Here is a 27,313-nt window from a genome sequence, read left to right as displayed (position 1 = left end):
CTCCTGACTATGGGCAATTTAGCATGGCCAGTTCACCTAACCTGCATATCTTTGGACTGTGGGAGGAAAACCACACAGACATGGGGAGAATGTGCAAACTCCACACAGACAGTCACCCTAGGCAGGAATTGAACCTGGGTTCTTGGTGCTGTGAGGCAACAGTGCTAACCAATGAGCCACCATGCAGGAAGCTGCAGTTAAAAGTGCTGGCACAACTATTACAACAGTCACCATATTCAATGGAATGTCTAAATCTTTTATAAAGGTGTGGCTTGTTTCAACTACAAAAACAACTTGTTTCTTCAGATCCCCCAGATTATCAATCTACCAGAACATATTCCAATAACATATGGACCATATCAAAGAATCACACAGACCACCTAGATGTACAGGTGATAAAGATGTATGGAAGGTGTTTAACCAATAAAAAAAGTGACTGACAAAAGGTGTCTGTTTCTTGCACTGTTTGTTCCTACACATTGAAGTTTACACAAGATAGTTCCTTTTTGAGTTCCTCCCTGCCAAAAACATACCATATACATATGGAGGACAATAGACAATAGGTGCAGGGGTAGGCCATTCAATATGATCATGGCTGATCATCCTTAAATCAGTATCCTGTTCCTGCCTTATCTCCATAACCCTTGATTCCACAATCCTCGAATGCTCTATCTAACTCTTTCTTAAATGAATCCAGAGACTGGGCCTCCACTGCCCCCTGGGGCAGAGCATTCCACACAAGCACCACTCTCTGGGTGAAGAAGTTTCTCCTCATCTCTGTCCTAAATGGTCTACCCCGTATTTTTAAGCTGTGCCCTCTGGTTCGGCACTCACTCATCATGGGAAAAATGTTTCCTGCCTCCAGAGTGTCCAATCCTTTAATAATCTTATATGTCGCAATCAGATCCCCTTTCAGTCTTCTAAACTCAAGGGTATACAAGCCCAGTCGCTTCAGTCTTTCAGTGTAAGGTAATCCCGCCATTCCAGGAATTGACCTCGTGAACCTGCGCTGCACTCCCTCAATAGCCAGAATGTCTTTCCTCAAATTTGGAGACCAGAACTGCACACACTACTCCAGGTGTGGTCTCACCAGGGCTCTGTGCAGCTGCAGAAGAACCTCTTTGCTTCTATACTCAATCCCTCTTGTTATGAAGGCCAGCATGCTATTAGCCTTCGTCACTACCTGCTGCACCTGCATGCTTACCTTCATTGACTGGTGTGCAAGAACATCCAGATCTCTCTGTACTGCCCCTTTACCTAAATTGATTCCATTTAGGTAGTAATCTGCCTTCCTGTTCTTGCCACCAAAGTGGATAAGGATCCATTTATCCACATTAAACTGCATCTGCCATGCATCTGACCACTCACCTAACTTGTCAGCTCATCCTGTAATCTCCTAACATCCTCCTCACATTTCACCCTGTTACCCAGCTTAGTATCATCAGAAAATTTGCTAATGTTATTACTAATACCATCTTCTATATCATTAACATACATTGTAAAAATCTGCAGTCCAGTACTGATCCGTGTGGTACTCCACTGGTCACTGCCTACCATTCCGAAATTGAGCCGTTTATCACTACTCTTTGTTTCCTATCAGCCAACCAACTTTCAATCCAAGTTAGTACTTTGCCCCCAATACCATGCGCTCTAATTTTTGCTCACTAACCTCCTATGTGGGACTTTATCAAAAGCTTTCTGAAAGTCCAGGTACACTACATCTACTGGATCTCCCTCGTCCATCTTCAGAGTTACATCCTCAAAAAATTCCAGAAGATTAGTCAAGTATGATTTCCCCTTCATAAATCCATGCTGACTCTGACCTATCTTGTTACTACTATCCAGATGTGTCGTAATTTCATCCTTTATAATAGACTCCAGCATCTTTCCCACCACTGAGGTCAGACTAACTGGTCTATCATTTCCTGCTTTCTCTCTCCCACCTTTTTTAAAAAGTGGTACAACATTAGCCACTGATCCCGAATCTATCAACTCTGGAAAATAATTACCAACGCATCCACGATTTCTCGAGCCACCTCCTTCAGTACCCTGGGATGTAGACCATCAGGCCCTAGGGACTTATCAACCTTCAGACCTAACAGTCTCTCCAACACCAATTCCTGGCAAATATAAATTCCCTTCAGTTTAGGTCCTTCAGCCATTGTTACCTCAGGGAGATTGCTTGTGTCTTCCCCAGTGAACACTGATCTGAAGTACCAATTCAATTCTTCTGCCATTTCTTTGTTCCCTGTAATATATTTCCCTGTTTCTGTCTTCAAGGGCCCAATTTTAGTCTTAACCATTTTTTTTGCCTTTCACATACCTAAAAAAAACTTTTACTATCCTCCTTTATATTATTGGCCAGTTTACCTTCATACCTCATTTTTTCTCTGCGTATTTCCTTCTTAGTAATCCTCTGTTGTTCTTTAAAAGCTTCCCAGTCCTCTGTTTTCCCACTCATCTTTGCTATGTTATACTTTTTCTCTTTTAACTTTATATGTTTCTTAACTTCCCTCGTCAGCCACGGCCACCCATGCCTCCTCCTAGGATCGTTCTTCCTTTTTGGAATGAACTGAACCTGCAACTTCTGCATTATACACAGAAATATCCACCAGTGTTCCTCCACGGTCATCCCTGCTAAGGTATTGCACTATTGAACTTTGGCCAGCTCCTCCCTCATAGCTCCATCGTTCCCTTTATTCAACTGAAAAATTGTCACTGCTGATTGTACCCTCTTCCTCTCAAATTGCAGACTGAAGCTTATTGTATTATGGTCACACTTTCAATTTCTCAAAAATGCTCCATCATACAATAACTATTTCCATAATGAGATTTCCTTTGAGAAGATTTGCAGCTCACTTTGAGGTTCTGGGCGTAGGTTTGCTCACTGAGCAGGAAGGTTTGTTTTGTCACCATAGTAGGTAACATCATCAGTGAGCCCCTGATGAAGCACTGGTGGTATGGCCCGCTTTCTATTTATATATTTATGTTTCCTTATGTTGATGATGCCATTTCCCATATGACATCATCATTTCCCATTCTTTTTCTGATGGGGTGGTAAATGGGATCCAAGTCAATGTGTTTGTTGAGAGTGTTCTGGTTGGAATGCCATGGTTCAAGGAATTTTCGTGCATGTCTCTGTTCGGCTTGTCCTAGGATGGATTTGTTGTCCCAGCCAAAGTGGTGTCCTTCCTCATCTGTATGTAAGAATACTCGAGAGAGTGGGTCATGTCTTTTTGTGGTTGGTTTATGTTCATTTATCCTGGTGACTAGTTTTCTACCTGTTTGTCCAATGTAGTGTTAGTTACTGGTCTTGCAAGGTATTTTGTAAGTGACATTCTGTGTAGGGTCTTTCAAGTTCATTAGCTGCTGTTTTAGTGTGTTGGTGGCTTTGTGGGCCACCATGATTCCAAGAGGTCCGAAGTCTGGCAGTCATTTCCAAGAGGTCTTTGATGTAGGGGAGAGTAGCTAGAGTTTCTGGATTCATTTTGTCTGCTTGTTTGGGTTTGCTGCTGAGAAATCAGCAGACTGCGTTCATTGGGTACCCGTTCTTTTTGAATATACCGTATAGGTAATTTTCCTCTGCTATTTGTAGTTCCTCTGTGGTGCAGTGTATGGTGGCTCGTTGAAATAATGTTCTAATGCAGCTTCATTTGTGGGTATTGGGATGATTGGGTCTGTAACAAACACTACATTGGACAAACAGGCAGAAAATTAGCCACCAGGATACATGACCCACTCTCACTAATATCTTTACATACAGATGAGGAAGGACAACAATTAGACTAGGAGAACACATCCATCCTTGGACAAGCCAGAGACACGTGCAAGAATTCCTTGAAGCATGGCACTCCAACCAGAACTCTCTCAACAAACACATTGACTTGGATCCCAGTTACCACCCCCGAGAAAAGAACTGGAAATAACCACCACAGGAAGTGACATCACCGACAGAGAACCAAAACAAAGTGGGCCATACCACCAGTGCTTCATTTGGAGGCTCACTGATGTTACTAGTATGGAGACAAAACATCTGAAAATGAACCTTGCAGCTCAGCAAGCAAACCTGCATCCATAATATGTGCTCTTTAAGATTTTAGTAGATTTAAAGCAGATGCATTTCAGAAGGGCCTCAGAGCATATAATAGTTACTGAATTTGGTTCCAAGGTCATTAAAACAGCTAAATCAAATTGCTCCAACACTGAAGGAGAAACTGTTGCTCTAGTTTTTGGCATACAACAGTTTTGTAGATACCCAATCAGCAAGAATATCATTCATACTGACTACAAACTGCCATAAGTGATCTGTCAAAAACATAAGTGTTGGATGTCAGTCATCTCAGCTCCAGGTCATCTCTGTAGGAGTTCCTCAGGGAAGTGTTTGAGCTGCTTCAAAGACCTTCCCTTTGGAGGTCAGAAGTGGGAATGTTCACTGATGATTGCACCACATTTCAGTACTATTCATCACTCCTCAGATATTGAAGCAGTCCATATCCAAATGCAGCATGATCCAGTCAATGCACAGGTTTGGGCTGAAAAATGGCAAGTAACACTTGGGCCACACAAATATCAGGCAAGACCATCACCCCTTGACAGTCAATGGTATAATGGAATCCCCCACTTACTATCCTGGGATTTACCATTAACCAGAAACTCGACTGTACTAATCATATAAATACACTGGCTACAGCTAGTAGTTTGCAGCAAGCACCTCATCTACTGACTTCTCAAAGCCTATCCATCATCCTTACCTGGTGTGGCTTATATGAGACTTGAGACCCACAATGCGATTTACTCTCAAGTGCCATCTCAGCAATTAGCAATAAATGCTGGTCAAGCCAGTGATGCCACATCCTATCAATGGGTCAGAAGCAGGCAGGTGAGATTAGTTTAGTTTGGGATTACAATCATCATGGACTAGTTGGGCCAAAGGAAATGTTTCCATGCTGCATGGCTTTATGACTATGTATTAGGTACAAATCTTATCTGCAACCTAATCTGCAATTTGATTCCTAGCATCAAAGTAAAAGGTGACATGTTGTGTCACAGCACAGATTTTCCAGACCTTTGAGAGATTTCCATGAAATGACAACATGCAATACCCCAGGATAAAGGTACGCAATTCGCCTCAGTTGCAGTCTCTGTACAATGGAGTTAGTGTAGTGTTTACATATTCATGGCTGACAGTCACAGACTGTAACATCATTAAGCAGAGAATCCAGACATGCAAGCCAACATCAGAAGTCTAATTTAACAAACTATTGTGGCTATTTTAACATAGATAACATAAAAGCAACAACGCTGATCGCTGTTTGTAACTCAAATACGCAGGTATCATTTCCCTTGTCTGCAGCGAATGCCTTTTTAGGATAACTTCTGTTGACGCCAGAAAATACCTCTGGCAGATGCAATATATCAAAATGCCTTCAACATTAAAACATGAAACAAGAAATGAAAGCGCTTACTCTTCTGGAACTAAATGTTGAGACAGACTCTGGTTGGTAAGCAGGATCAAAAGCTGCGGTGAAATGTGATGACAGGGATTTTTAGGTGCCGAATTGTGAAACAGGCTGGAGGGCCTGAAAGACTTCCTCCTGTTGTTCTCTGCAGTCCCGGTACCACTGTATTTACCAACAGGTTTACGTGAAACCACGAACTTTCGAAGCGCTGCTCCTTCATCGGGTATTTGAGGCCGCGATAGAAAGTGGAAAGGGCTGGAAACACCGAGGAGTTGGATTCAGTCACACTCCAATCTTCTACCAACTTGTAAGTAAAGACCAGAACCAGCTCTCAGTTCACCGAGTGTGTCTACCTCAGAGAACCTCCTGACCCGAGAACCAGAAATGAACAAACCGCCGGTGAGCCGAGTCACATGACAGCTCCGGCTTCACCCACTGGGCCGGTCCACATCTACACGGTCACGGGGAGGGGTGTCTGTTCCTTGCCTTCTCACCATTGACAACCCAACCTCCACACACAAACACCCCCTCTCCCAAAGCATGGTACAGTCCGACAACGCACTGGGACAGCGGCCGGGTTGTTGTAATCGTCTCTTAGCAACAGAGAACATGGCGGACGGAGAGGGGTAACTTCATCACTTCCCTCATCTATTCTTAATACTTCAGTGTTCACATTTGTAGAATGTCTGTTTTTCGAAATATTTCAGTAGATGTTTGTATAGTAAAGAAAACCATGCTTCTTAAAGGAATGTTGAACAAGAAAGAACGTGCGAAGTTTATACTTGATGTCGGAAGAGATGGTGGGGCTAACAGATAAAGAACAGCTGAAATTGAATTATTTAGAGTTAACATTGTGGTTCATCCCTAAGTTAGATTTGATGGAAATATGAATACATTTGGATTGCCACAGGCGTTTGTAAAATTTCCTGGTTGTAGAATTCCGATAGTGCGGAAGCAGCCGATTCGCCCCATGAGCCCATACCGACCCTCTGAAGAGTATCTTTCCCAGGCCATAACCCCCCACCGTTTTCCTATGACCCTGCTGCGTTTGCCATGGCTTATCCACATAGCCTGCACACAAGTGGATACCACGGCCAATTTAGCATGATCAATCCACCCAACCTGCTCATCTTTGGAATGTGGGAGGAAACCAAAGTACCTGGAGGAAACCCACACAGACACAGAGAGAATGTGCAAACACCAGACAGGTGGGATTGAACCGGGTCCTTGGCACCGTGAGGCAGCAGTGCTAACCACTGAACGACTGCACCTTTATTGACAATTGGTTATTCACCACAGAAATAGCATGATTTTGATTTAAGGTTATAAAAAATATGAGCCTTCCATAAAAGATGGTTGGCCGAAATGTCAATTTTCCTATAAGGTAACATATTAAAAATGTATCCCAATATGATTTTGTAGAATTGATAAAAATAATATTTATCAAAATGCATGAAGACCTCATTATACAGATTCACTTGTTGGACAATGGAAAGCATTGTGGTAGTTAGTATGTCATTGGAATGAAATTAATAGAATGGAATCATCAGCGAATGAGTAAACTAGGTTAGATGATGAATCAAGAAAGGGATTACTGTGAAAATAGAACAAAATGACATGGATGGCAGGGATAATGGAAAATAATAGCAGACGATGACACATCCCTCCCAGATTGTCTCAACGCCTTCTATGCTCACTTTGAGCAGAATTTCAGCAGAGAGATAACAAATATTCCAACAAGTCCTGACGTACCTATCCCAATGGTCACTGCATCAGAGGCCAGATCAGTTTTCCTTTGTTTAAATCCAAGGAAAACAATGGGACCAGACGGAATACCAGGCCGTGCACTCAGTGCATACACAGATCAACTGGCAGAGGTCTTCTTGGACATCTTCAACTTCTCCCTGCAGCAGGCCACTGTCCCTGATTGTTTCAAGAGGGCCAACATCATTCCTGTGCCTAAGAAGGTTCATGCAGCATATCTCAATGACAAAGTGGTTCTAACTTTGGTGGTCATGAAGTGCTTTGAAAGGCTGGTCATGACATTAATCAACTCTAGCCTCCCCACTACTCTTGACCCACTCCAATATGCCTTTAGGACCAACAGATCCATGTCAGATGCCACATCACTTGCCCTTCATGCCTGCCTAGGACATCTTGACACCAAGAACAGCTATGTAAGAATCCTATTCATTGACTACAGTTCAGCCTTCAACACTACTATCCCCTCGAGACTTTTTACTAAAGTTAGTATTCTCGGACGAAGCCCTTCTCTCTGCAACTGCATTCTCAGTTTCCTGATCCACAGGCTACAATCAGTGAAGATTGGGGGCAATATTTCATCCTCACTAACACTCAACACTGGAGCCCCCAGGGGTGCATACTGTACTCATTGTATACCCATGGCTGCGTCGCCAAATACCAGATAATGTCATTTACAAGTTCGCTGATGACACCACCATAGTCGGTCGAATCTCAGATGGCGACGAAACAGACTACAGACGGGAGATGGAAGACCTGGAAAAGTGGTGCACTGAGAACAACCCAGCTCTCAATGCTAGCAAAACCAAGGAACTCATTATTGACTTTTGGTGGGATGTTATTCATGCCCCCCCTACACATTAAAAGCACAGAGGTGGAATGAGTGGAGAGTGTCAAGCTGTTGGGAGTGGTCATCCACAACAAGCTTTCTTGGACTCTTTATGTGGATGCACTGGTTGCAAAGACCCAACAACGTCTCTTCTTCCTCAGGCAGCTGAGGAAATTTGACATGGTGGTGCATACCCTAGGTAGGTGCACTATCGAGAGCATTCTGTCTGGATCTATCACTACCTGGTATGACAACTGTACCATTTCAGATCGAAGAGAGTTACAGAGAGTGGTGAACATCACAAAGGCCAACCTCCCATCTAGAATCCATCTATCAGGCCCGCTGTTAAGGAAAGGCCGCCAGCATTCTCAAAGATCCATCCTACCCTGGCAATGAAAGCTTGTGAAACCAGATAGTGATACATCCAGACGGAATGTTCTTGATGGCGCATCTATACAAGTTGGCAAGGGTATTTGAAGTCATGCCAAATTTTCTCTGCTGCCTGAGGAAGAAGAGACATTGTTGGGTCTTTGCAACCAGTGCATCCACATGAAGAGTCCCAGAAAGCTTGTTGTGGATGACCTCTCCCAAGAGCTTGACACACTCCACTCATTCCACCTCTGTGCTGTTAATGGGTAGGGGGGGCATGAGTAACATCCTGCCAGAAGTAAATAATCAGTTCCTTGGTTTTGCCGACATTGAGAGCTAGGTTGTTCTCAATGCACCATTTTTCTAGGTCTTCCACCTCCTGTCTGTAGTCTGCCATCGGGGAGAAGGTACAGAAGCCTGAACACATGCACCAGCCGGTACCTACTGTTGCTCGAATACTGAATGGACTCACAAACTTTTAACATTCGCCTGTACCTGTGTATTTGTTTTTGCTGCTGTTTATCTATTATTTACTTATCTATGCCACTTAACTATGTGATCTGTCTGTATTGCTCGCTAGACAAAGCTTTTCACTGTGCCTCAGTATATGTGACAATAAATTCAATTCAATTCAATTCAATGAACCAAAGCCTGGTCTTCAGCACCTCGAGTGATCTGAGAGGAATCATCATAGGAAATATAAGTTTATGTTTAAACTGGTCTCTTAAAATGTAGTTCTAAACCAGTAAATTATTTGCATTATTCAATATTGAACATTTGTTTAATATGATTATTTAGTTCCTTTGTTTCATTTTTCATAGCCCCCCATCTGAGACCTTTCAAACCTTGCATGAGGATGAAGATGGACCAGAAAGTGCACAGATGGTAAATACAATTTTTGGCTGTTTGATTTTTACTATAAATATGGTAGCAGTTGTGCCTTGCATTGTATCATAGACTAAGCACTTCAGAAGACAAGTTTTGTTGTAAAATTTCTCCAAATATTTGAGACTTAGTATTTGTCATTGAAGAATATTTCATCCAGGTAAGTTGCAGCTTTGCTGACTATCACCTCAACACTTAACAGCCATGAGGTGCTGTGGGTCATGAGCAGATGAGAATTGTACTCAGTCACCACCTACAATGCCATGGCCCAAGATATTCCTCACTCTACTGCACCATCAAGTGAGGCAGTTGATTCTGGTTCAATGAAAGGTTTATGAAATCATGCCGAGGGCAGCAAAAGGTATACATAAAAATCAGGTGCCAACTTATTGAAGCTACAGCACAGGAGTACATGCATGCTAAACAGTGAAAGCATAATGTCATAGATGGAGTTCAGTGATCCCACAACCAGAGGATGAGATCAAGCTCTGCAGTTCTGTCACATCCTATCATAAATAGTGGTAAACAATTCATCAATTAATTGGAAGAGGAATCTTCAAGAACTTTTCCATTGTCAATGATGAGGAAGTCCAGCCTGTTGGATCCCAAACGTTACGTGCAAGTTCTCAGACAACATGATATATTTCACTTAATTTCAAGAATCAGTTGAATACATTAGACACAGCAATGTCCATCCACCAATAAGAGAGAATCAAACTATCACCCTTGATATTCTATGACATTTCCATCACTGAATCTCCCATCACTAGCATTTTGGTAATTACCTTTTACCAGAAACTGAACTGGATCAGGCATGCAAATATTGTGGCTAGAAGATCAGATCAGAAAAGAAATTCTGCAGCAAGCAAGTCACCTCCTGTCTGCTCAAAATCTGTCCACCATCAATAAGGCATAAATCAGGATATGATGGAATATTTTCAAGTTGCTGAATGAGTACAGCTCCCAGCAGCACTCAAGAACCTTGACACCATTCAAGATGAAGCATTCTGATGAAGAATCACTGAACTTGAAACATTAACTCTGCTTTCTTCCCATGGATGTTGTCAGACTGCTGAGTTTCACCGGCAATTTCAGTTTTTGTTTCTGATCTCCAGCATCTGAAGTTCCTTGTTTTACTGAAGCAATTTGCTTGACTGGCACCTTACCACCACCTTCAGCATTTACTCATTTCACCACTGATGCACAGTGGAAGCAGTGTGTACCATTCACAAAATACACTGTGTAGGTCACCAAGGCTGCTTAAACAGTACCTTCTAAGCACATGACCTCTATCTTCTAAAAGAACAAGGCCAACAGATACATGGGGAGTCTACCACTGCATTTTCTTCTCTAACTGACTTAGAACTACAGTATGTCATCATTCCTTCACTTTTTGCTGGGTCACAATCCAGGACCTTTTTTTAAGAGCACTATGACTACCTTTACAACCCTAGGATTGTAGCAATTCGATGAGGAAACTCACCACCACCTTCTGGAGGACAATTATGGATTAGACAATTAATATTGGCCCAGCAAGCATCCAAGGAGTACAATTTTAAAACCAGAGCCATAACCAAATTGATTTCTGTGCTTGGGTTGCCTGATAACACAGGCCATTCCCTTCCTCAGGCTGCTTGATGTTGTGGTAGTCCAAAACCATTTGGCTGTCTAATGTGCTAAGGTTCTACTGACAGATTTATTGACAAGTACTTGTCAACAAAGCCAGGCATTTAAAATGTGGGCACTTGCCTCATGGTTTTCCACTTTGTACTTTTCTAATGTCTTTCAGGTCTCCCTTCTCCTTAATATGTACCTCCTGGATCTTGCTTAGAATTCTCATCATAAACACTTTCCCTGCTACTGTTAGCTGTTTAGTTATTTTTTTCATCTCTGTGACATGTTTGGGATGTTTTCTTATATTAAGAGTGCATCAAAGTGCATGTTTGAAAAAGAGAGCCTTAAGGTAAATATTAAAATAAAGACACATATTGTGTGTGGCATCTAATAATTGTTGTATTTCTTGCAAATCAGATAGAAACTACTGAAGATGTTGCTGAGGGAAGAGACCAGACACCCACTTCAGAACCTCCTGTATCACCAGATATTTTTGGGGATGTTCCAGAATATACACAAGCAAATACGGTAATTGTCTTTCTTCAAATCATTTTCAATGTTTAATTTTTATTTTATTAAGTTATAATTTCTATACTGATTTCTCATATATCAGGAGATATACCATTGAACGAAGTGGTTGAAGTTTGCTTTCCTTTTTGGAATTTAACCACAGGCAATGTGGAAAGAAAACTGGTCAAATATGTTTTATTTTCTTTTATTTATTTGGTCATGAGATTGTTGGCATTTCAAACAATTATAGCACTTCTTGCCCCTCCCTAATTGATCATGTTAAGAAGGTGTGGATATACCAACAGTGATTTGAGGGAGGGAGTTCCAGATTTTGACCTAGCAACAGTGAAGACATCCTGCCAAGTATAGAATAGAAAAATAAAATAAAATCCCTATAGCATGGAAATGGGCCCTTTGGCCCAACAAGTCCACACCAACCCTCTGAAGAGTAACCCACCCAGACCCATTCCTCTACCGTATTTGTACTAATACATTTAACCTACACATCCTGAATAGTTCACCTAACCTGCACATCTTTGGACTGTGGAAGGAAACTGGAGCACCTGGAAGAAACCCATGCAGACACTGGGAAAATGTGCAAACTCCACACAGACAGTCACCCAAGGCTGGAATCGAACCTGGGTCCCTGGAGCTGTGAGGCAGCAGTGCTAACCACTGAGCTACTGTGCCGCCCTTAAGTCCATTTGTGTTTGTAGTGTACAAGTAAATGAATACAAAATTCCATGAATGTTGTGTCATCAATAATAGCAGAGCCAGGACATCTGCCAAACAAGACTGAAATGTTTGCAACCATCATGGACTTTTTAAAAAATTAATTTTTGGGTTGTGGGCATTCACTGGCCAGGCCAACATTTAATGCCCATCCCTTATTGCCCCAGACGACTGTTAAGTTTCAACCACATTGCTGTGGGTCTGGAGTCACATATCAGCCAGACCAAGTAAGGATGGTGGATTTCCTTCCCTAAAAGACACCACTTGAGTTTTTCGGACAATTGGCAGTGATTTCATGGTTGTCATTAAAGTCTTAATTACAGACTTTTATTGGGTTCAGTTTCCACCATCTGCTATTGTGGTAATTCAAACCTATGGCCCAGAACATTACCTGGGATTCTGGATTTATAGTCCATTGATAATACCACTAGGCCATCGCCTTCCCTCTAAATCACATGCCAAGTGATTGATTCATCTTAGTGTCCTCTAAGACCCCAGCATCACCGATGTCAGCCTGAAGTCAACTTGATTTATTTAACATAATATCAAGATGCAACTAAGTAATTGCTGGATTGTATTGATCTGAGATCATTTCCCACATTGTCAATTATATACCAGAATACTAACCAAAGTGGAACAGTTTTGCTTGGGTGTGGCTTCCCAGACTCCTTTATTCTACATTCAGTCAAATGCAGCCTTGGTTAATTACTCTCACTTCATCTTGTATTTAGTTCTTTTCTTCATATTGGAACCAGATAATAAGACTCACATCAAATCATCCTTGCAGGACCCCATCTGACCTTATCTCCATCACACTGTTCACTGATGTATTTAGTATTGGTTAGTGCATTGAGGATAGGAGTTGGAAGGTCATGTTGTAGCTGTCCAGGATATTGGTTAAGCCACTTGTGGAATACTGCATTCAATTCTGATCTCCCTGCTATAGGAAAGATATTGTGAAACTTGAAAGGGTGCAGAAAAGATTTAATGGATGTTGCCACAGTTGGAGAGAGCTACAGGGAGAGGCTGAATGGGTTGGTCTATTTTCCCTGGACCATCAAAGGCTGAGAGGTGCCCTTATTGAGATTTATAAAATCATGATGGGCATGGATAGGGTGAATAGGTAGTGGAGTCCAAAACTGGAGGGCATTGGTATAAGGTGAGGGAGGAAAAATTTAAAAGGGATCTAAGAGGCAACTTTTCCATGCAGAGGGTTATGTGTGTTTGGAATGAGCTGTCAGAGGAGGTGGTGAAAGATGGTACAAATACAATATTTAAAATAAATCTGGATGGGCATATGAATAGGAAAGGCTTAGGGGAATATGGGCCAAATGCTGGTAAATGGGACTCAATTAATTTAGGATATTTGGTCGGCATGGACGAGTTGGACTGAAGGGTCTGTTTCTGTGCTGTTTATCTCTGTGACTTCATGACTCTATGACTGTAGTTGGCAACTCATTAGATAATGGAGCAGACTACACCCACAGGCAGCAAGATCTGGACAATATTCAGGCTCAGGTTGATGAACAACAAAGGAATACAAGTGCTACAAAAAATTTGTTAGCAGAACACATTTCTTATAGATCATGAGTGTTACAGGTAGCAGTTAATGGCACTGAGAACTTCAATAAATCTGCACATACAAATTTCCAACTCAAAGTTTCACATACATCAAAAAAATTGATATTAAAGTTTTAACTGTTAGTGCATCTCTTGTGAAAGCAACTTATAATTGATTACATTTTAAGCTAATCAGCAAAAATGTACTGAAGACATTACTGACCAAAGAAATTGAACATCACCTTCAGAACCTCCTTCATTCCTCAATATTGTTAGATATGTGTCAGTAAATGTACAGACTAGCATGGTAAATATATGTGTGTATGTTTAATATTTAATTTTACTGTGGGTTATCCTTGAAAGATCAAGAAATTGAAGTCAAATTATTTACTTGATCAAGAACTTGGCTGTTTGACAGGAGACGATGAAGGGAGAAGGGAATTGTCTTTGGCAAATTCACTGAAACGCTGTGCAGAGGGGCTTAAACTGTGGATTGTATTGTAAATGATTTAAATAATGGAATTGAAAGCCATGTATACAAATGGTGAGACATCATCATTCCAAACATTTGTTGCTATCCAGTGATTTTCACCTTGTGAAATCTTTTGGGATCTTTTATTTTGTTTGAGGTGCTATGAAAGTACAATTTGTTGCATAAAAGAGGATCTCACTTAGAACAAAAAGGACAACATCTCAAACACAATCATCTATATTTTCGCACAAATCAGGAAGAAGCTGATCTGGCTGATCAAGGAAATCAGATACCTACTTCCCATATTTCCAAAACTGCTTTCAGATGTTGTGGTGATACAGAAACAAATAATAGTTTTAATGCTTTTAATACTTTGTTATTCTACAAATTAGCACTTTAAAGCAGTGCTGATGGAAGCAGATTTGGAAATATTGCTGCACAGAAAAGATAGTAGATATTTGGATCATTCTTCCTCAAATTGCCAAAGATTATTTTTAAGTCTGGGATTAATACATTTTGTTAAAAAGGTATTAAGGGATGTAAGCAAAGTCTACAAGTCACAATTCAGCCATGACCCCTCCAGACAAGCACAGCACAGGCTGGAGGGTGTGAATGGCTGACTACTGATCTTATGTTTCTCATTTATAAAATTTAAAATAAAGAAATGTCTCCATCATCCTCTTTGGCCTGTTCCATTTAGTAAATGGAAATATGAGTGTGATTATGATCCATGCATATCATGGCCTAAGGTAGCCAATCACAACTGGGCATTGGTATTCATTTGGTGGAATTGTTTTCACAAATTACAAAACCCTAACGATTTTCACACCTTCATAACCAAAACAAAATTCCGATATCCAAATTCATCAGTATCTGAATTGTTATCTTCATTTGTAAGTACTTTATTGTAGTGTTGTAATATGTAAATAACTAGAAATCAAGAAAAAGCGATTTTTAGGTACTTTTAAGTAGAATCTTTGAATCTTGACAGTGTGGAAACAGGCCATTTAGCCAACAAGCCCACACCGACCCTCTAAAGAGTAACCCACCCAGACCCATTCCCCTACTACTCTACATTTATCTCATCCTACACATTTGAACACTATGTGCAATTTAGCATGGTGAATTCACCTAACCTGTACATCTTTGGACTATGGGAGGAAACCAGAGCACGCAGACGAAACCCATGCAGACATAGGGAGAATGTGCAAACTTCACACAGACTGTCACCCAAGGCTGGAATTGAACCTGGGTACCTGGCGCGGTGAGGTAACAGTTCTAACCACATAGCCACCCAGCCGTCCTTACAAAATGGTATTAGTTCAGTAGATGATAGTAAGGAATAGCCTCAAATACAATTCAAAGGACAATAAATAATGTCATCATTAATCCATTAAAACACAGTAAGGATAGTAGAGCAGGCGGTGTATTGCAATTGCAGATGTAGGGGTTCTCCAGTAAGTATCTGTAGCTTGAGAACCTTTGGCTTAGTCAATGAGCTGGAGGCTGTAATGCAAATACTATGGAACATTAGGAAAGTGGAGAATTACTTGAACACTTTGTTACAGGAGGCAGTCACTCCACTTGGGAGAAGATCTTTTGGCCAGTTGTCAGGATCAGGTAAGTAAGACAGAGAAGTAGACTCAGAAGGCTGGAATGCAGACGTTTCAGCTCTTGCAGGTTTGATGTCCTTTCAGCTTCTATGCAAGAGAGCCAGGCCTACAGATTTGATGATAGATAGAGCTAAGCAATGGATGTAGGTTTGCTCACTGAACTGGAAGGTTCATTTTCAGACATTTCGTCACCATGCTAGGTAACATTTTCAGTGAGCCTCCAGACGAACACTGCTGATGATTTCTGCTTTCTATTTATATGTTTGGGTTTCTCTGGAGTTGTGATGTCATTTCCTGTGGTGATGTCATTTCCTGTTCATTTTGTCAGGGGGTGGTAAATGGGGTCCGAGTCAATGTGTTCGTTGATATAGTTCCTTCCTAACCTGCAATCTTCTTCCCGACCTCTCCGCCCCCACGCCAGTCTGACCTATCACCCTCACCTTGACCTCTTTCCACCTATCACATTTCCGACGCCCCTACCCCAAGTCCCTCCTCCCTACCTTTTATCTTAGCCTGCTGGACAAACTTTCCTCATTCCTGAAGAAGGGCTTATGCCCGAAACGTCGATTCTCCTGTTCCCTGGATGCTGCCTGACCTGCTGCGCTTTTCCAGCAACACATTTTCAGCATCATCCACTTTGAACCTGAAAATAAATATACTTACTAAATGGTGAAAACTGCAAATAATGGAGAAGTAAAGAAATTTGTGGGGTTAAGTATAAAGATTCTTAAAATCCCATGAACAGCTAAGGAAAATAATCAAAAGCCAAATGGATGCTTCTGTGCTAGAAAACTATGATTGGACTCCCATCTAGAGTCAGTCAACCAGATTCCTGTTATCCACATGAATATGTACCTCCCACAGATAACAAAGTAAATGCAGATACTGTTATAATAAAATCCCCTATCTACTGCAAAGGACTATATGATCCTTCAGACTGTCAACAGAGAAAAGAAAGTCAGGCCTGGCCAACCTCGTGAATATGTGGGTCCATTGTAGCAGATCTGTGTAGAGCAGGGAGTGTGTGAATTGTGTTCAATTGCGGGCAAACTTTTGATATATATATTGCCCATGAAGGATGCGTGCTGTAGTTTGACCAAAGTAATACCTGGATTCCAAAACTTAAGCAAAGAAATTTATGTATGCTGACATTCATCAAAATTTCCCGAATGTTAGGGGAAATAAATAGAATGGAACTATGGCCACTGGGAGTTCTGGAACTAAAGGTCAAAATTTCAAGTTAGATCTTTCGCGAACAAAATTAAGAAAAATTGATGCACTTAAGGGCTGGTAGAAATTTAAAACTCTCTTTCTCAATGTCAAATTGATGTCATATCAGTTGTTAATTGTAAATGTAGGATTTATATTTTTTGTTAAAATGGGGCAAAAAAATTGAGTTATTTGGCGTAACTCAAATTTTTGAGTTAGATTGCAATTCAACTATGATCTCACTGAATGGTGGTGAAACAGGTCTGAGAGGCTATATGACCTCCCCCTTAACTCAATGCTCCTTATCGCTAAGGATTAAAATTTTTAAAAAACGTATTTCTACCATCCTCTCTGGTCTAACTGGAAATATTGGGTGTAGTAGTAAATCAAGGATAGCATTATCTGGTGGTTGAATGGCTTGATTGGCACCACATCCCCTAGCATTTACTCCCTCCACCAATGACGCTTAGCAGCAGCATTGTGTACTGTCTACAAGGTGCACTACAGGAATTTACCAAAGATCCTCAGACAACACGTTCTAAACTCATGACCACTTCTCTTTAGAAAGACAAGGGCAGATACAGGAGAATACCACCACCTCAAGTTTCCCTCCAAGTGCTCACCAACCTGACTGGGGAATATATCACTGTTCCTTCAGTGCTGGTAGGTCAAAGTCCCAGAAATTCCCTTCCTAAGAGAATTGTGGGCCAACCTAAAGCATGTGGATTGCAGTGGTTCAAGAAGTCAGCTTATCACCACTTTCTCAAGGTCATTTAGGGACAGGGAATGGCATTCCAACCGGAACTATATCAATGGACATATTGACTTGGACCCCATTTACCACCCCCTGAGAAAAAGAGCAGGAAATGACATCACCACCGGAAATGACATCACAACCCCAAAGAAACCCAAACATATAAATAGAAAGTAGGAATCATCAGCAGTGCTTCATCTGGACGCTCACTGAAGATGTTACCTAGTATGGTGATGAAACATCTAAAAATGAACCTTCCAGCTCAGCGAGCAAACCTACATCCAGAGCTTCAACCTGAACTAAAAATCTTCTCAAAGCTCACTAAAAGCTAAGCAGTCCCATACCAACAGACCATATCTAAACTCTGCAGTCCTGCCATATCCAGTTGAAAATGTTTCTGGATTAGTGGTGCTGGAAGAGCACAGCAGTTCAGGCAGCATCCAAGGAGCTTTGAAATCGACATTTCAGGCAAAAGCCCTTCAACAGTTTCCTCATTTCCCCTTCCCCCACCTCATCCTAGTTTCAAACTTCCAGCTCAGCACTGTCCCCATGACTTGTCCGGACTTGTCCGACCTGCCTAGCTCCTTTTCCATCTATCCACTCCACCCTCTCCTTCCTGACCTATCACCTTCATCTCCTCCCCCACTCACCCATGTACTCTATGCTACTCTCCCCACCCCCACCCTTCCCTAGCTTATCTCTTCACGCTTCAGGCTCACTGCCTTTATTCCTGATGAAGGGCTTTTGCCCGAAACGTCGATTTCAAAGCTCCTTGGATGCTGCCTGAACTGCTGTGCTCTTCCAGCACCACTAATCCAGAATCTAGTTTCCAGCATCTGCAGTCATTGTTTTTACCCAGTTGAAAATGGTGGTAGGCTGTTAAACAACTATTCGAGAGGAGGCTCAACAAATATCCCATCCTCAATGATGAAAAAGCCCAGCAAAAGACATGGCTGAAGCATTCCCAAAATTCTTCAGTCAGAGTTGCTAAGTGGATGATCCATCTCAGTCTCCTTAAATGGTCCCCACCATCACAGATGTCAGTTTTCAGCCAATTTAATGCATTCTATTTGATACCAAGAAACAGATAGAAGCACTGGATACTGCGAAGTCGATGGGTTTTGACAATATTATGGCAATGGTACTGAAGATTTGTGCTCCAGAACTTGCCACAACCATAGCAAAGTTGTTCTAGTCCAGCTACAACACTAGCATCTACCACTCAATGTGTAAAATTGTCTAGGCATGAACCAGCCCCGAAATGTAGGACAAATCTAAACCTGCCTATTAACTTAACTCTCAGTCATCAGTAGAGTGATAGAAGGTGTCATCAACATTGCTGTTTCGCAACAACCTGCTTACTAATGCACAATTTGGGTTCTGCCAGGGTCACTCATCTCCTGACCTCATTACAGCATTGGTTCATACATGGACAAAAGAGCTGAATTCCAGAGGTGAGTTGATTGACTGGCCTTGACACCAAGGCCACATTTGACAGAGTGTGGCATCAAGGACCCCTGGCAAAACTTGAATTAAGGAGAAATAGGAAAACTCACCACTGACTGGAGGCAAATCTAGTACATAGGAAGGTGATTGTGGTTGTTGGATGCCAGCCATGTCAACTGCAGGTCATCTCTACAGGAGTTCCTCAGCGAAGTGTCCTCATTCCAACTATCTTTAGCTGCTTTATCAGTGACCTCCCCTCCATCATAATGTCAGAAGTAAGAATGTGCAATCGTTGGTGAACAATATTCAGCACTAAACCTAACTCCTCAGATACTGAAGCAGTCCATGTTCAAATGCAACAATATCTGTACGATATTCATGTTTTGGCTGAAAAGCGGCACGTAACATTGACACCCCATCAAATACCAAGCAATGGCTACCTGCAATTAGAGATAATCAAACCACTGCCTTTTAACATTCAATGGTATTACCATCACTGAATCCCCAGTATTAATATTCTACAGGCCACCATTGACCAGAAATTCAACTGGATGCACCATATAAATACAATGGCTGCATGAGCAGATTAGAGGTTATGAATACTGCAGCGAGTAACTCCTCTACTGACACTCCATATCCTGTTCACCATCTACAAGGCACAAGTCAGGAGTGTGATGGAATACTCTCCACTTGACTGGATGAGTGCACCTCAAACAATACTGAAGAACCATTCAGAACAAAGCAACACAATAGATTGACAACCACTCCCTCTACCACCAATGCGCCATAGCAGCATCGTGGACTATCTGCAAGATGCACTGCAAAAATTAACCAAAGATCCTCATACAGCACTTTCTAAACCCATGACTACTTCCCTCTAGAAGAACAAGGGCAGCAGATATATGGGAATGTCCCACCTGTAATTCCCGCCTCCCCCCCCAGCTACCCACTATCCTGACTTGGAAATATATTGCCAATCCTTCACTGTATCTGGGACACAGTATCTGTTCCTGGAATTCCCTCCCTAACAGTAGGATGTATCTATGACACACTGACAGCAGTGGTTCAAGAAGGTAGCTCTCCACCACCTACTCAAGAAAATGAGGGATGGGAAATAAATGCTGGCCAACCAGCGACATCCACTTCCACATATGATTTTTTTAAAACTGGTCGAGGGAATCAACAAAGCATTAGAGCAAGGCAGTAGTTTGGGTTATGATTATCTGAGTGTGACAGGTAGGGTCAGAAAATGCAAATGTAAAAGCGCATTTGCAGACAAGAACAGAAATTGCAAATATGGCTTAAAAACCAAATTTAAGGTCCTGTATTTAACTACATGCAGCATTTGTAAATAAAAGAATGAAGATAAATGTGTATAACCTGACAAGCATTTCAGAGATGTAGTTGAAAGGTAACTGATATTGTGACATGAATCATAGAATTCCTGCCTTATGGAAGCAGGCCATTCGACATATCGAGTCCACATTGACCTTCCAAACAGCATCACTCAAAGACCCACACATCCTACCCTATTCCTGTAACCCTGCATTTCCCATGGCTAACCTACGCAGCCTGGCATGTTTAGTACTGAGAGATGAACCTAACCCTGAACAACAAAGATAGAGAATTAGCTTGGTAGGGATAAGAAATAGAAAAGGCAGGAGGTCCTGTTTTGCTCTTCTTATTTGGAAAAAAAGATATAATTGCTTTACAGACAGTTTAGAGAAGGTTCACGACTCATTTCTGGGATAAAAGGATTATCTTATGAATAAAGATTGAACAAGTCTGGTCCTTAGTCATTGGAATTTCAAAACATTACAGGCAATTTTATCTAAACATATAATAGGGGTGGCACGGTGGCACAGTGGTTAGCACTGCTACCTCAAAGCGCCAGAGACCCGGATTCAATTCCCAGCTTGGGCAACTATCTGCGTGGAGTTTGCACATTCTCCCCGTGTCTGCGTGGGTTTTCTCCAGGTGCTCCGGTTTCCTCCCACAGTCCAAAAATGTGCAGGTTAGGTGAATTGGCCATGTTAAATTGCCCGTAGTTTTAGGTGAAGGGGTAAATGTAGTGGAATGGGTCTGGGTGGGTTGCTCTTCGGAAGGTCGGTGTGGACTTGTTGTTTCCACACTGTAAGTAATTTAATCTAATCTAATCTAATCATAATGCCGAGAGGGCACTGGATAGGGTAGATATAAGAAGGATATTTCCATTCTTGGGGTAGAATATAACCGGGACACATAATTTAAAAGATCTTTTTAAGACACAAAAGATGTTTTTTTCTTCTAGTATGTTACTATATAGAATTCTTTTTCTCAGAAGATAATGGAGGCTGGGTCTTCAAATTTATTCACGGTCGGATGATATCTATTTTTGATAGACAGGGAGTTATGGGATGCAGACGGGAAAGCGTAGCAGAGACCACAACTAGGTCAGCCATGATCTTATTGGATGGTGTAGACATCAGCCAAACTGTAGAATCCTAGAGTCCCTACAGTGTCGAAGTAGGCCATTCAGCCCATTGGGCCTATACCAACCTGCTGAAGAACATCCTACCCAGAACCACCATGCCCCCGCTCTATCCCTGTAACCCTGCATTGCCCATAGCTAATCCACTTCGTCTGCACATCGCTGGACACTATGGGCGATTTAGCATGGCCAATACATTTAACCTGCACATCTTTGTACCTTCTCCTATTCCTATGTTTCTATAATTCCTATTGCTACTATGTATCTTTTCAACCTGATTTAGTTCTACATTTCAGCACGTATCCTCTACCTTTTATAATTCTAACCTCTTTTGCGTCTTTGCTTCCTTGGCTCATAATTAGAATCAGAGCTTTAGCCCTTTTGATTCCAACCCTGAAATTGTTTCCTTAAACCCTGATATCTTGCAATGTCTTTTGATTTCTTCAGTTGCATACTTAAAAACTACCTTTCAATTTTGTCTTTCGTCACCATAGTTCATACTGCTTGCTATCCAGTTAATTTTTAACCATGTGATGTTTTGTTTTGTTTTGCCTTGTTCAAGTTGCTACAAAAGTGGATTTTCTTTTGGAAAAAGGAGGCCCAAAGCAAAGTAGAATTTAACATTGAATTTTGCTGCAGTTATTTCTGCCACAACACTATGAGAAGCAATGATTGCATGTACTCAGATGCTTAAATCGAGAACTGCTTTTAAAGTCAGCCCTCCTTTCTGTCTCTGAGTTATGCATTTTTCCAAGCTGATATCTTAAAACTGTCTTCTTTATAATTATAATGAACTTTACTTAAGTGCTGCTAAAATTTCTATAGGTTGTCTCAGAGGCAACAGTGTTTGCCAGACTGCATTACCATTACTGTAATTCCTGCTACCCATCAATGGAAAGATATTAGGAACAGTCATGTATGCATCTAGTCAGGAGCTACCAAAACTGTTGAGGCAATTACACATTTAGCGCAGAAGGAACTCTGCTCCATTATTATGCATCCCTGTGGTCTGCTGTTATGTGCTTCTTGAGGACAAGCAATGGTACCTGTCCCATTTCATCATGACCGTAGGAAATTAAGCAACAACCACATATGATAATCACCAACACCTTATAAGGGAAGTATTATGTGTGGATTATGGATTCACAGCTTGTTTTTCGTGTTATTTAAAATCTTTACCATTATTTACCCCCCTCCCCACCACCAAGATATCTCCTTCACAAGCAAGCTTTTTTGTGATTCCTTTGTTTCTTCTGTTTCTGAGCTTTCAGATGGTGGCAAGCATTACTGTGCAAATTTTTATTTGTTTGGGCAACCTTGGAACAATCATCTGATGATTATTTTCCTATTCTTGCAAATCAGGGAGAAGCTGATATGGCTGAGCAAGGAGGTTTGACTCTCACTTCAGAAATTACTATATCACCAGAAGTGGATGAAGATGTAAGAATGTCTTAATATTTTGAATGTTTACTATTTTATTGTTATGTGGCTTATAATTCAGGAAATATTATGCAATGTAAATGGAAGCAGAAAAGTATCAAGAAATTCTGAGAGCCTGAGTGAATAGGTAAACCTGTGGCAAATGAATTTCGATGTAAGCAACTTGACATCATCCACTTTGAACCTGAAAATAAATATACTTACTAAATGGTGAAAACTGCAAATAATGGAGAAGTAAAGAGATTTGTGGGGTTAAGTATAAAGATTCTTAAAATCCCATGAACAGCTAAGGAAAATAATCAAAAGCCAAATGGATGCTTCTGTGCTAGAAAACTACGATTGGACTCCCATCTAGAGTCAGTCAACCAGATTCCTGTTATCCACATGAATATGTATCTCCCACAGATAACAAAGTAAATGCAGATACTGTTATAATAAAATCCCCTATCTACTGCAAAGGACTATATGATCCTTCAGACTGTCAACAGAGAAAAGAAAGTCAGGCCTGGCCAACCTCGTGAATATGTGGGTCCATTGTAGCAGATCTGTGTAGAGCAGGGAGTGTGTGAATTGTGTTCAATTGCGGGCAAACTTTTGATATATATATTGCCCATGAAGGATGCGTGCTGTAGTTTGACCAAAGTAATACCTGGATTCCAAAACTTAAGCAAAGAAATTTATGTATGCTGACATTCATCAAAATTTCCCGAATGTTAGGGGAAATAAATAGAATGGAACTATGGCCACTGGGAGTTCTGGAACTAAAGGTCAAAATTTCAAGTTAGATCTTTCGCGAACAAAATTAAGAAAAATTGATGCACTTAAGGGCTGGTAGAAATTTAAAACTCTCTTTCTCAATGTCAAATTGATGTCATATCAGTTGTTAATTGTAAATGTAGGATTTATATTTTTTGTTAAAATGGGGCAAAAAAATTGAGTTATTTGGCGTAACTCAAATTTTTGAGTTAGATTGCAATTCAACTATGATCTCACTGAATGGTGGTGAAACAGGTCTGAGAGGCTATATGACCTCCCCCTTAACTCAATGCTCCTTATCGCTAAGGATTAAAATTTTTAAAAAACGTATTTCTACCATCCTCTCTGGTCTAACTGGAAATATTGGGTGTAGTAGTAAATCAAGGATAGCATTATCTGGTGGTTGAATGGCTTGATTGGCATCACATCCCCTAGCATTTACTCCCTCCACCAATGACGCTTAGCAGCAGCATTGTGTACTGTCTACAAGGTGCACTACAGGAATTTACCAAAGATCCTCAGACAACACGTTCTAAACTCATGACCACTTCTCTTTAGAAAGACAAGGGCAGATACAGGAGAATACCACCACCTCAAGTTTCCCTCCAAGTGCTCACCAACCTGACTGGGGAATATATCACTGTTCCTTCAGTGCTGGTAGGTCAAAGTCCCAGAAATTCCCTTCCTAAGAGAATTGTGGGCCAACCTAAAGCAGTGTATTGCAGTGGTTCAAAAGTCAGCTTATCACCTCCTTCTCAAGGGCATTTAGGGACAGGGAATAAATGCTGGACAACCAGCGATGCCCACATCCCACGAGTGATTTAAATAAAAGACAGCTGATTGCAATTGCAATTGGATCTTTGTTCCATTGGTTTGGCATTGTTTACAGAAGCTACATATCTATACCAATTTTCTGTCCCTCTGTTTTAAAAAAGACTGTTCCAATCCCAAACTTACCATTTTCACAGTTGTTTCCCGAATATACAAGTGCTTTGTGGTACTGCCCTGTGTACCTTTTCAAAATGTCTTCATCATACAATTCAATACATGTCCTCTGCTTTTATGACTGCAGCCTCCTTTGTATTCTCTTTACGTTGGCTGATAATTAGAGATGGAACTTCAGTGTTTTTGATTCCAAACCTGAAATTGTCTTGCTAAATTCTGTGTCTTATTGTTTCACTTCTTTCATTTGAATCCTTAAAACCTTCCTGTTGAATTTTGCCTTGGTCATCATACCTAATGCTGTTTGATCTCCAGTTTTTTTATGAACCTTGTGAAGTCTTTCCTGATGTTTTATTTTGTTCAAGGTGTTATGAAAGTGGAACTTAGTAGAAAATGGAAGACTCATTACAAATAAAAACAATACAGGTTTAAGGTATTACTTCTCTGGGCAGCTCTAGCACAATTTGACAGTTCTTTTTATTTTCATGGAAATCAGGCAGAAGCTGATGTTGCGGAGCAAGGAGATAGGGCACCCACTGCAGAACCTTCAAAATCACTTGAACTAATTGAAGATACATGGGAATCAGATACAAATATGGTAAATGTATTTTTCAGCAACTTTACATTTTTAATGTGAATTATAATTTGAAACATTTAATATTAGAATATTTTTGTCTTTCTATCCTTCAAGGCCCACTTGGTTACCGAGGGTGATTGAGACTGGCAAATACCAGCAAAGCCGTTCTGAAGCTATAATGCAGTACTAGGCGAGCTGTGATTGAATTCATTGCAATTGATGTAGAAAGGCAACTAGTTGAACACAATTCCCACTTTTGATCATTATCCCCAGTACGTTCTACTGAAAAATGTATCTGCTTAAATTTTAGCTGAGCGTGGAATCATGTTCAATCTTGAGTACTTGCTTCCTTACCTCCTGTCACAGTCTTATTCCAGCCTAGGAATCATTTTGTAGGCTGATGCCTTATGTGTCCAGAATGGTCACTTGAACAAAGGGTAAATTTTGCTGTTACCTTAAGAACTTTGTCCCAAGAGTATACAGTTCCTTCAGTCAAAATGTAGGAAAAATTAGTGGAACTTATTGTTTCATGTGTTTAGGTAAGCACAGTCCAGACCTTAAGGTGTTTCTTCAAAGAGTACTTAATTATAATTCATACATGATTCTCTTGCTGCAGAGATCTCTGCCCTAAGTTACTGTGTAGTTTCAACCTTTCAGCAGAATCTTCCTCACATGACTCTGATGTCATTGTTACATTACAGCATAACTGGGAGTGGCATTTGCAAATTCCTTAAATCTTATCTTTATACTTATTGTATTAGACAACTGTAAGAGTTTTCTATTCCTTCTCTAACTTTAAATTGTAAATTAAATTTTTCTTTGTGTCAATGGAACAGTTACCATGGTCTGTATGGGGATTTATAGGGTTATTGAATATGTACATTGCAGTTTAGAATGTGAATATACAACAGCCTTGTACTATTGAATGGTATTTTGATTTTTTTTCTGGAAGTTTCTCAGACTTGATCTTCTGCTGATGTAATTTTATTTGAAGTGTGGTAGACATGTGTAAATGGGGTTTCTGCCAAAGTTAAAATAGTGAAGCACCCCTGAAGCTTCTTGGACTTTATCCTTTTTTTGTGGGATGTGGGCATCATTGGCCAATTCAGCAATTTTTTAAAATCTTTCTATGGACAATTGATTGTAATTGACTTTCCTCCCTAATTGCTTTGTGAGTCTACCAAAAGGACATGGTCTGCCAGTGGTTAAGAGGTCAGATCACCACCACCTTCTCAAGGGCAACTAGCGATTGGCAATAAATATTGGCTAGCCAGTGATGCCATTGTTTGACCTCCCCACCCCATCTCCAATCCTGCTCTGACAAAGAATTGATCTGCCGTTTCTCACGTCCCCCCCGCTGCGACCTCCTGCTGATTCCAGGACCCCACCCCTGCACCACAACAACCTCCAACTCCCCCACCACAGCACATGCCTGCTGCATTACCCTCATCCACCTGGCTGTCTTAAACCTCACAAATCTGCCACTGTGCCCCCTTGCCCGCCTGCAAAGCTAACCTCTCATACACTTGCAAATTTACTCCAACTCCCTACTTACCTTAGATACTTACCTTATCTAATATGTCAAAGTGCTTTCAGGATTTTTGCATCTTAGAATACAGTAGCTAGCGTCAAAAAGAGGCATGGTTTCAATACCAATTCTCTCAGCTGTATAGGCTTCTGACCTAGATTAAACTGCTTCAGCAGGGAATGTCTCTAACCTTCACAATTGCACATGGAATTCCTCCAAAGGTAACTGTGTATTTTTTTTCGTCTAATACAAATTCAGTAATCAGATTAACAACCCTAATTGGAAGATCTGGGACTGTGTCACAGACTAGAAAGCTTTGGCTTTGGAATCTCATTTTCAGAAAGGTCAAGCACAGCACAAAGTTAATGTTGATTACTTTCTGACATG

The 27,313-nt window shown here is 41.0% G+C and overlaps 2 protein-coding genes across 2 annotated transcripts in view; one reads left to right on the top strand and one right to left on the bottom strand.

Moving 5' to 3' along the window:
• The window catches only part of LOC122562180 (lysosomal alpha-glucosidase), a 50,062-nt gene extending 44,213 nt beyond the window's left edge, over positions 1-5,849 (bottom strand). Inside the window, exon 1 of the mRNA XM_043714805.2 lies at positions 5,466-5,849. The gene's annotated coding sequence lies outside the window, so the exon portion shown is untranslated. The remainder of the gene's footprint in view (positions 1-5,465) is intronic.
• A 219-nt stretch (positions 5,850-6,068) lies between these two features.
• ccdc40 (coiled-coil domain 40 molecular ruler complex subunit) overlaps positions 6,069-27,313 on the top strand; it is a 96,594-nt gene continuing 75,349 nt past the window's right edge. Inside the window, exons 1-5 of the mRNA XM_043714804.2 lie at positions 6,069-6,085; positions 9,240-9,303; positions 11,335-11,445; positions 23,046-23,123; positions 25,318-25,419. Coding sequence (XP_043570739.2) covers positions 6,069-6,085; positions 9,240-9,303; positions 11,335-11,445; positions 23,046-23,123; positions 25,318-25,419 — 372 coding nt within the window. The remainder of the gene's footprint in view (positions 6,086-9,239; positions 9,304-11,334; positions 11,446-23,045; positions 23,124-25,317; positions 25,420-27,313) is intronic.

The sequence above is a fragment of the Chiloscyllium plagiosum genome, unplaced genomic scaffold (genome assembly GCF_037043375.1).
Source record: "Chiloscyllium plagiosum isolate Xiang-an unplaced genomic scaffold, Cpla_swu_hap1 HiC_scaffold_25, whole genome shotgun sequence".
Taxonomy (NCBI): Eukaryota; Metazoa; Chordata; class Chondrichthyes; order Orectolobiformes; family Hemiscylliidae; genus Chiloscyllium; species Chiloscyllium plagiosum.
Note: the sequence above shows the minus strand (reverse complement) of the source record. Positions and strands in the feature narration are given on the sequence as shown.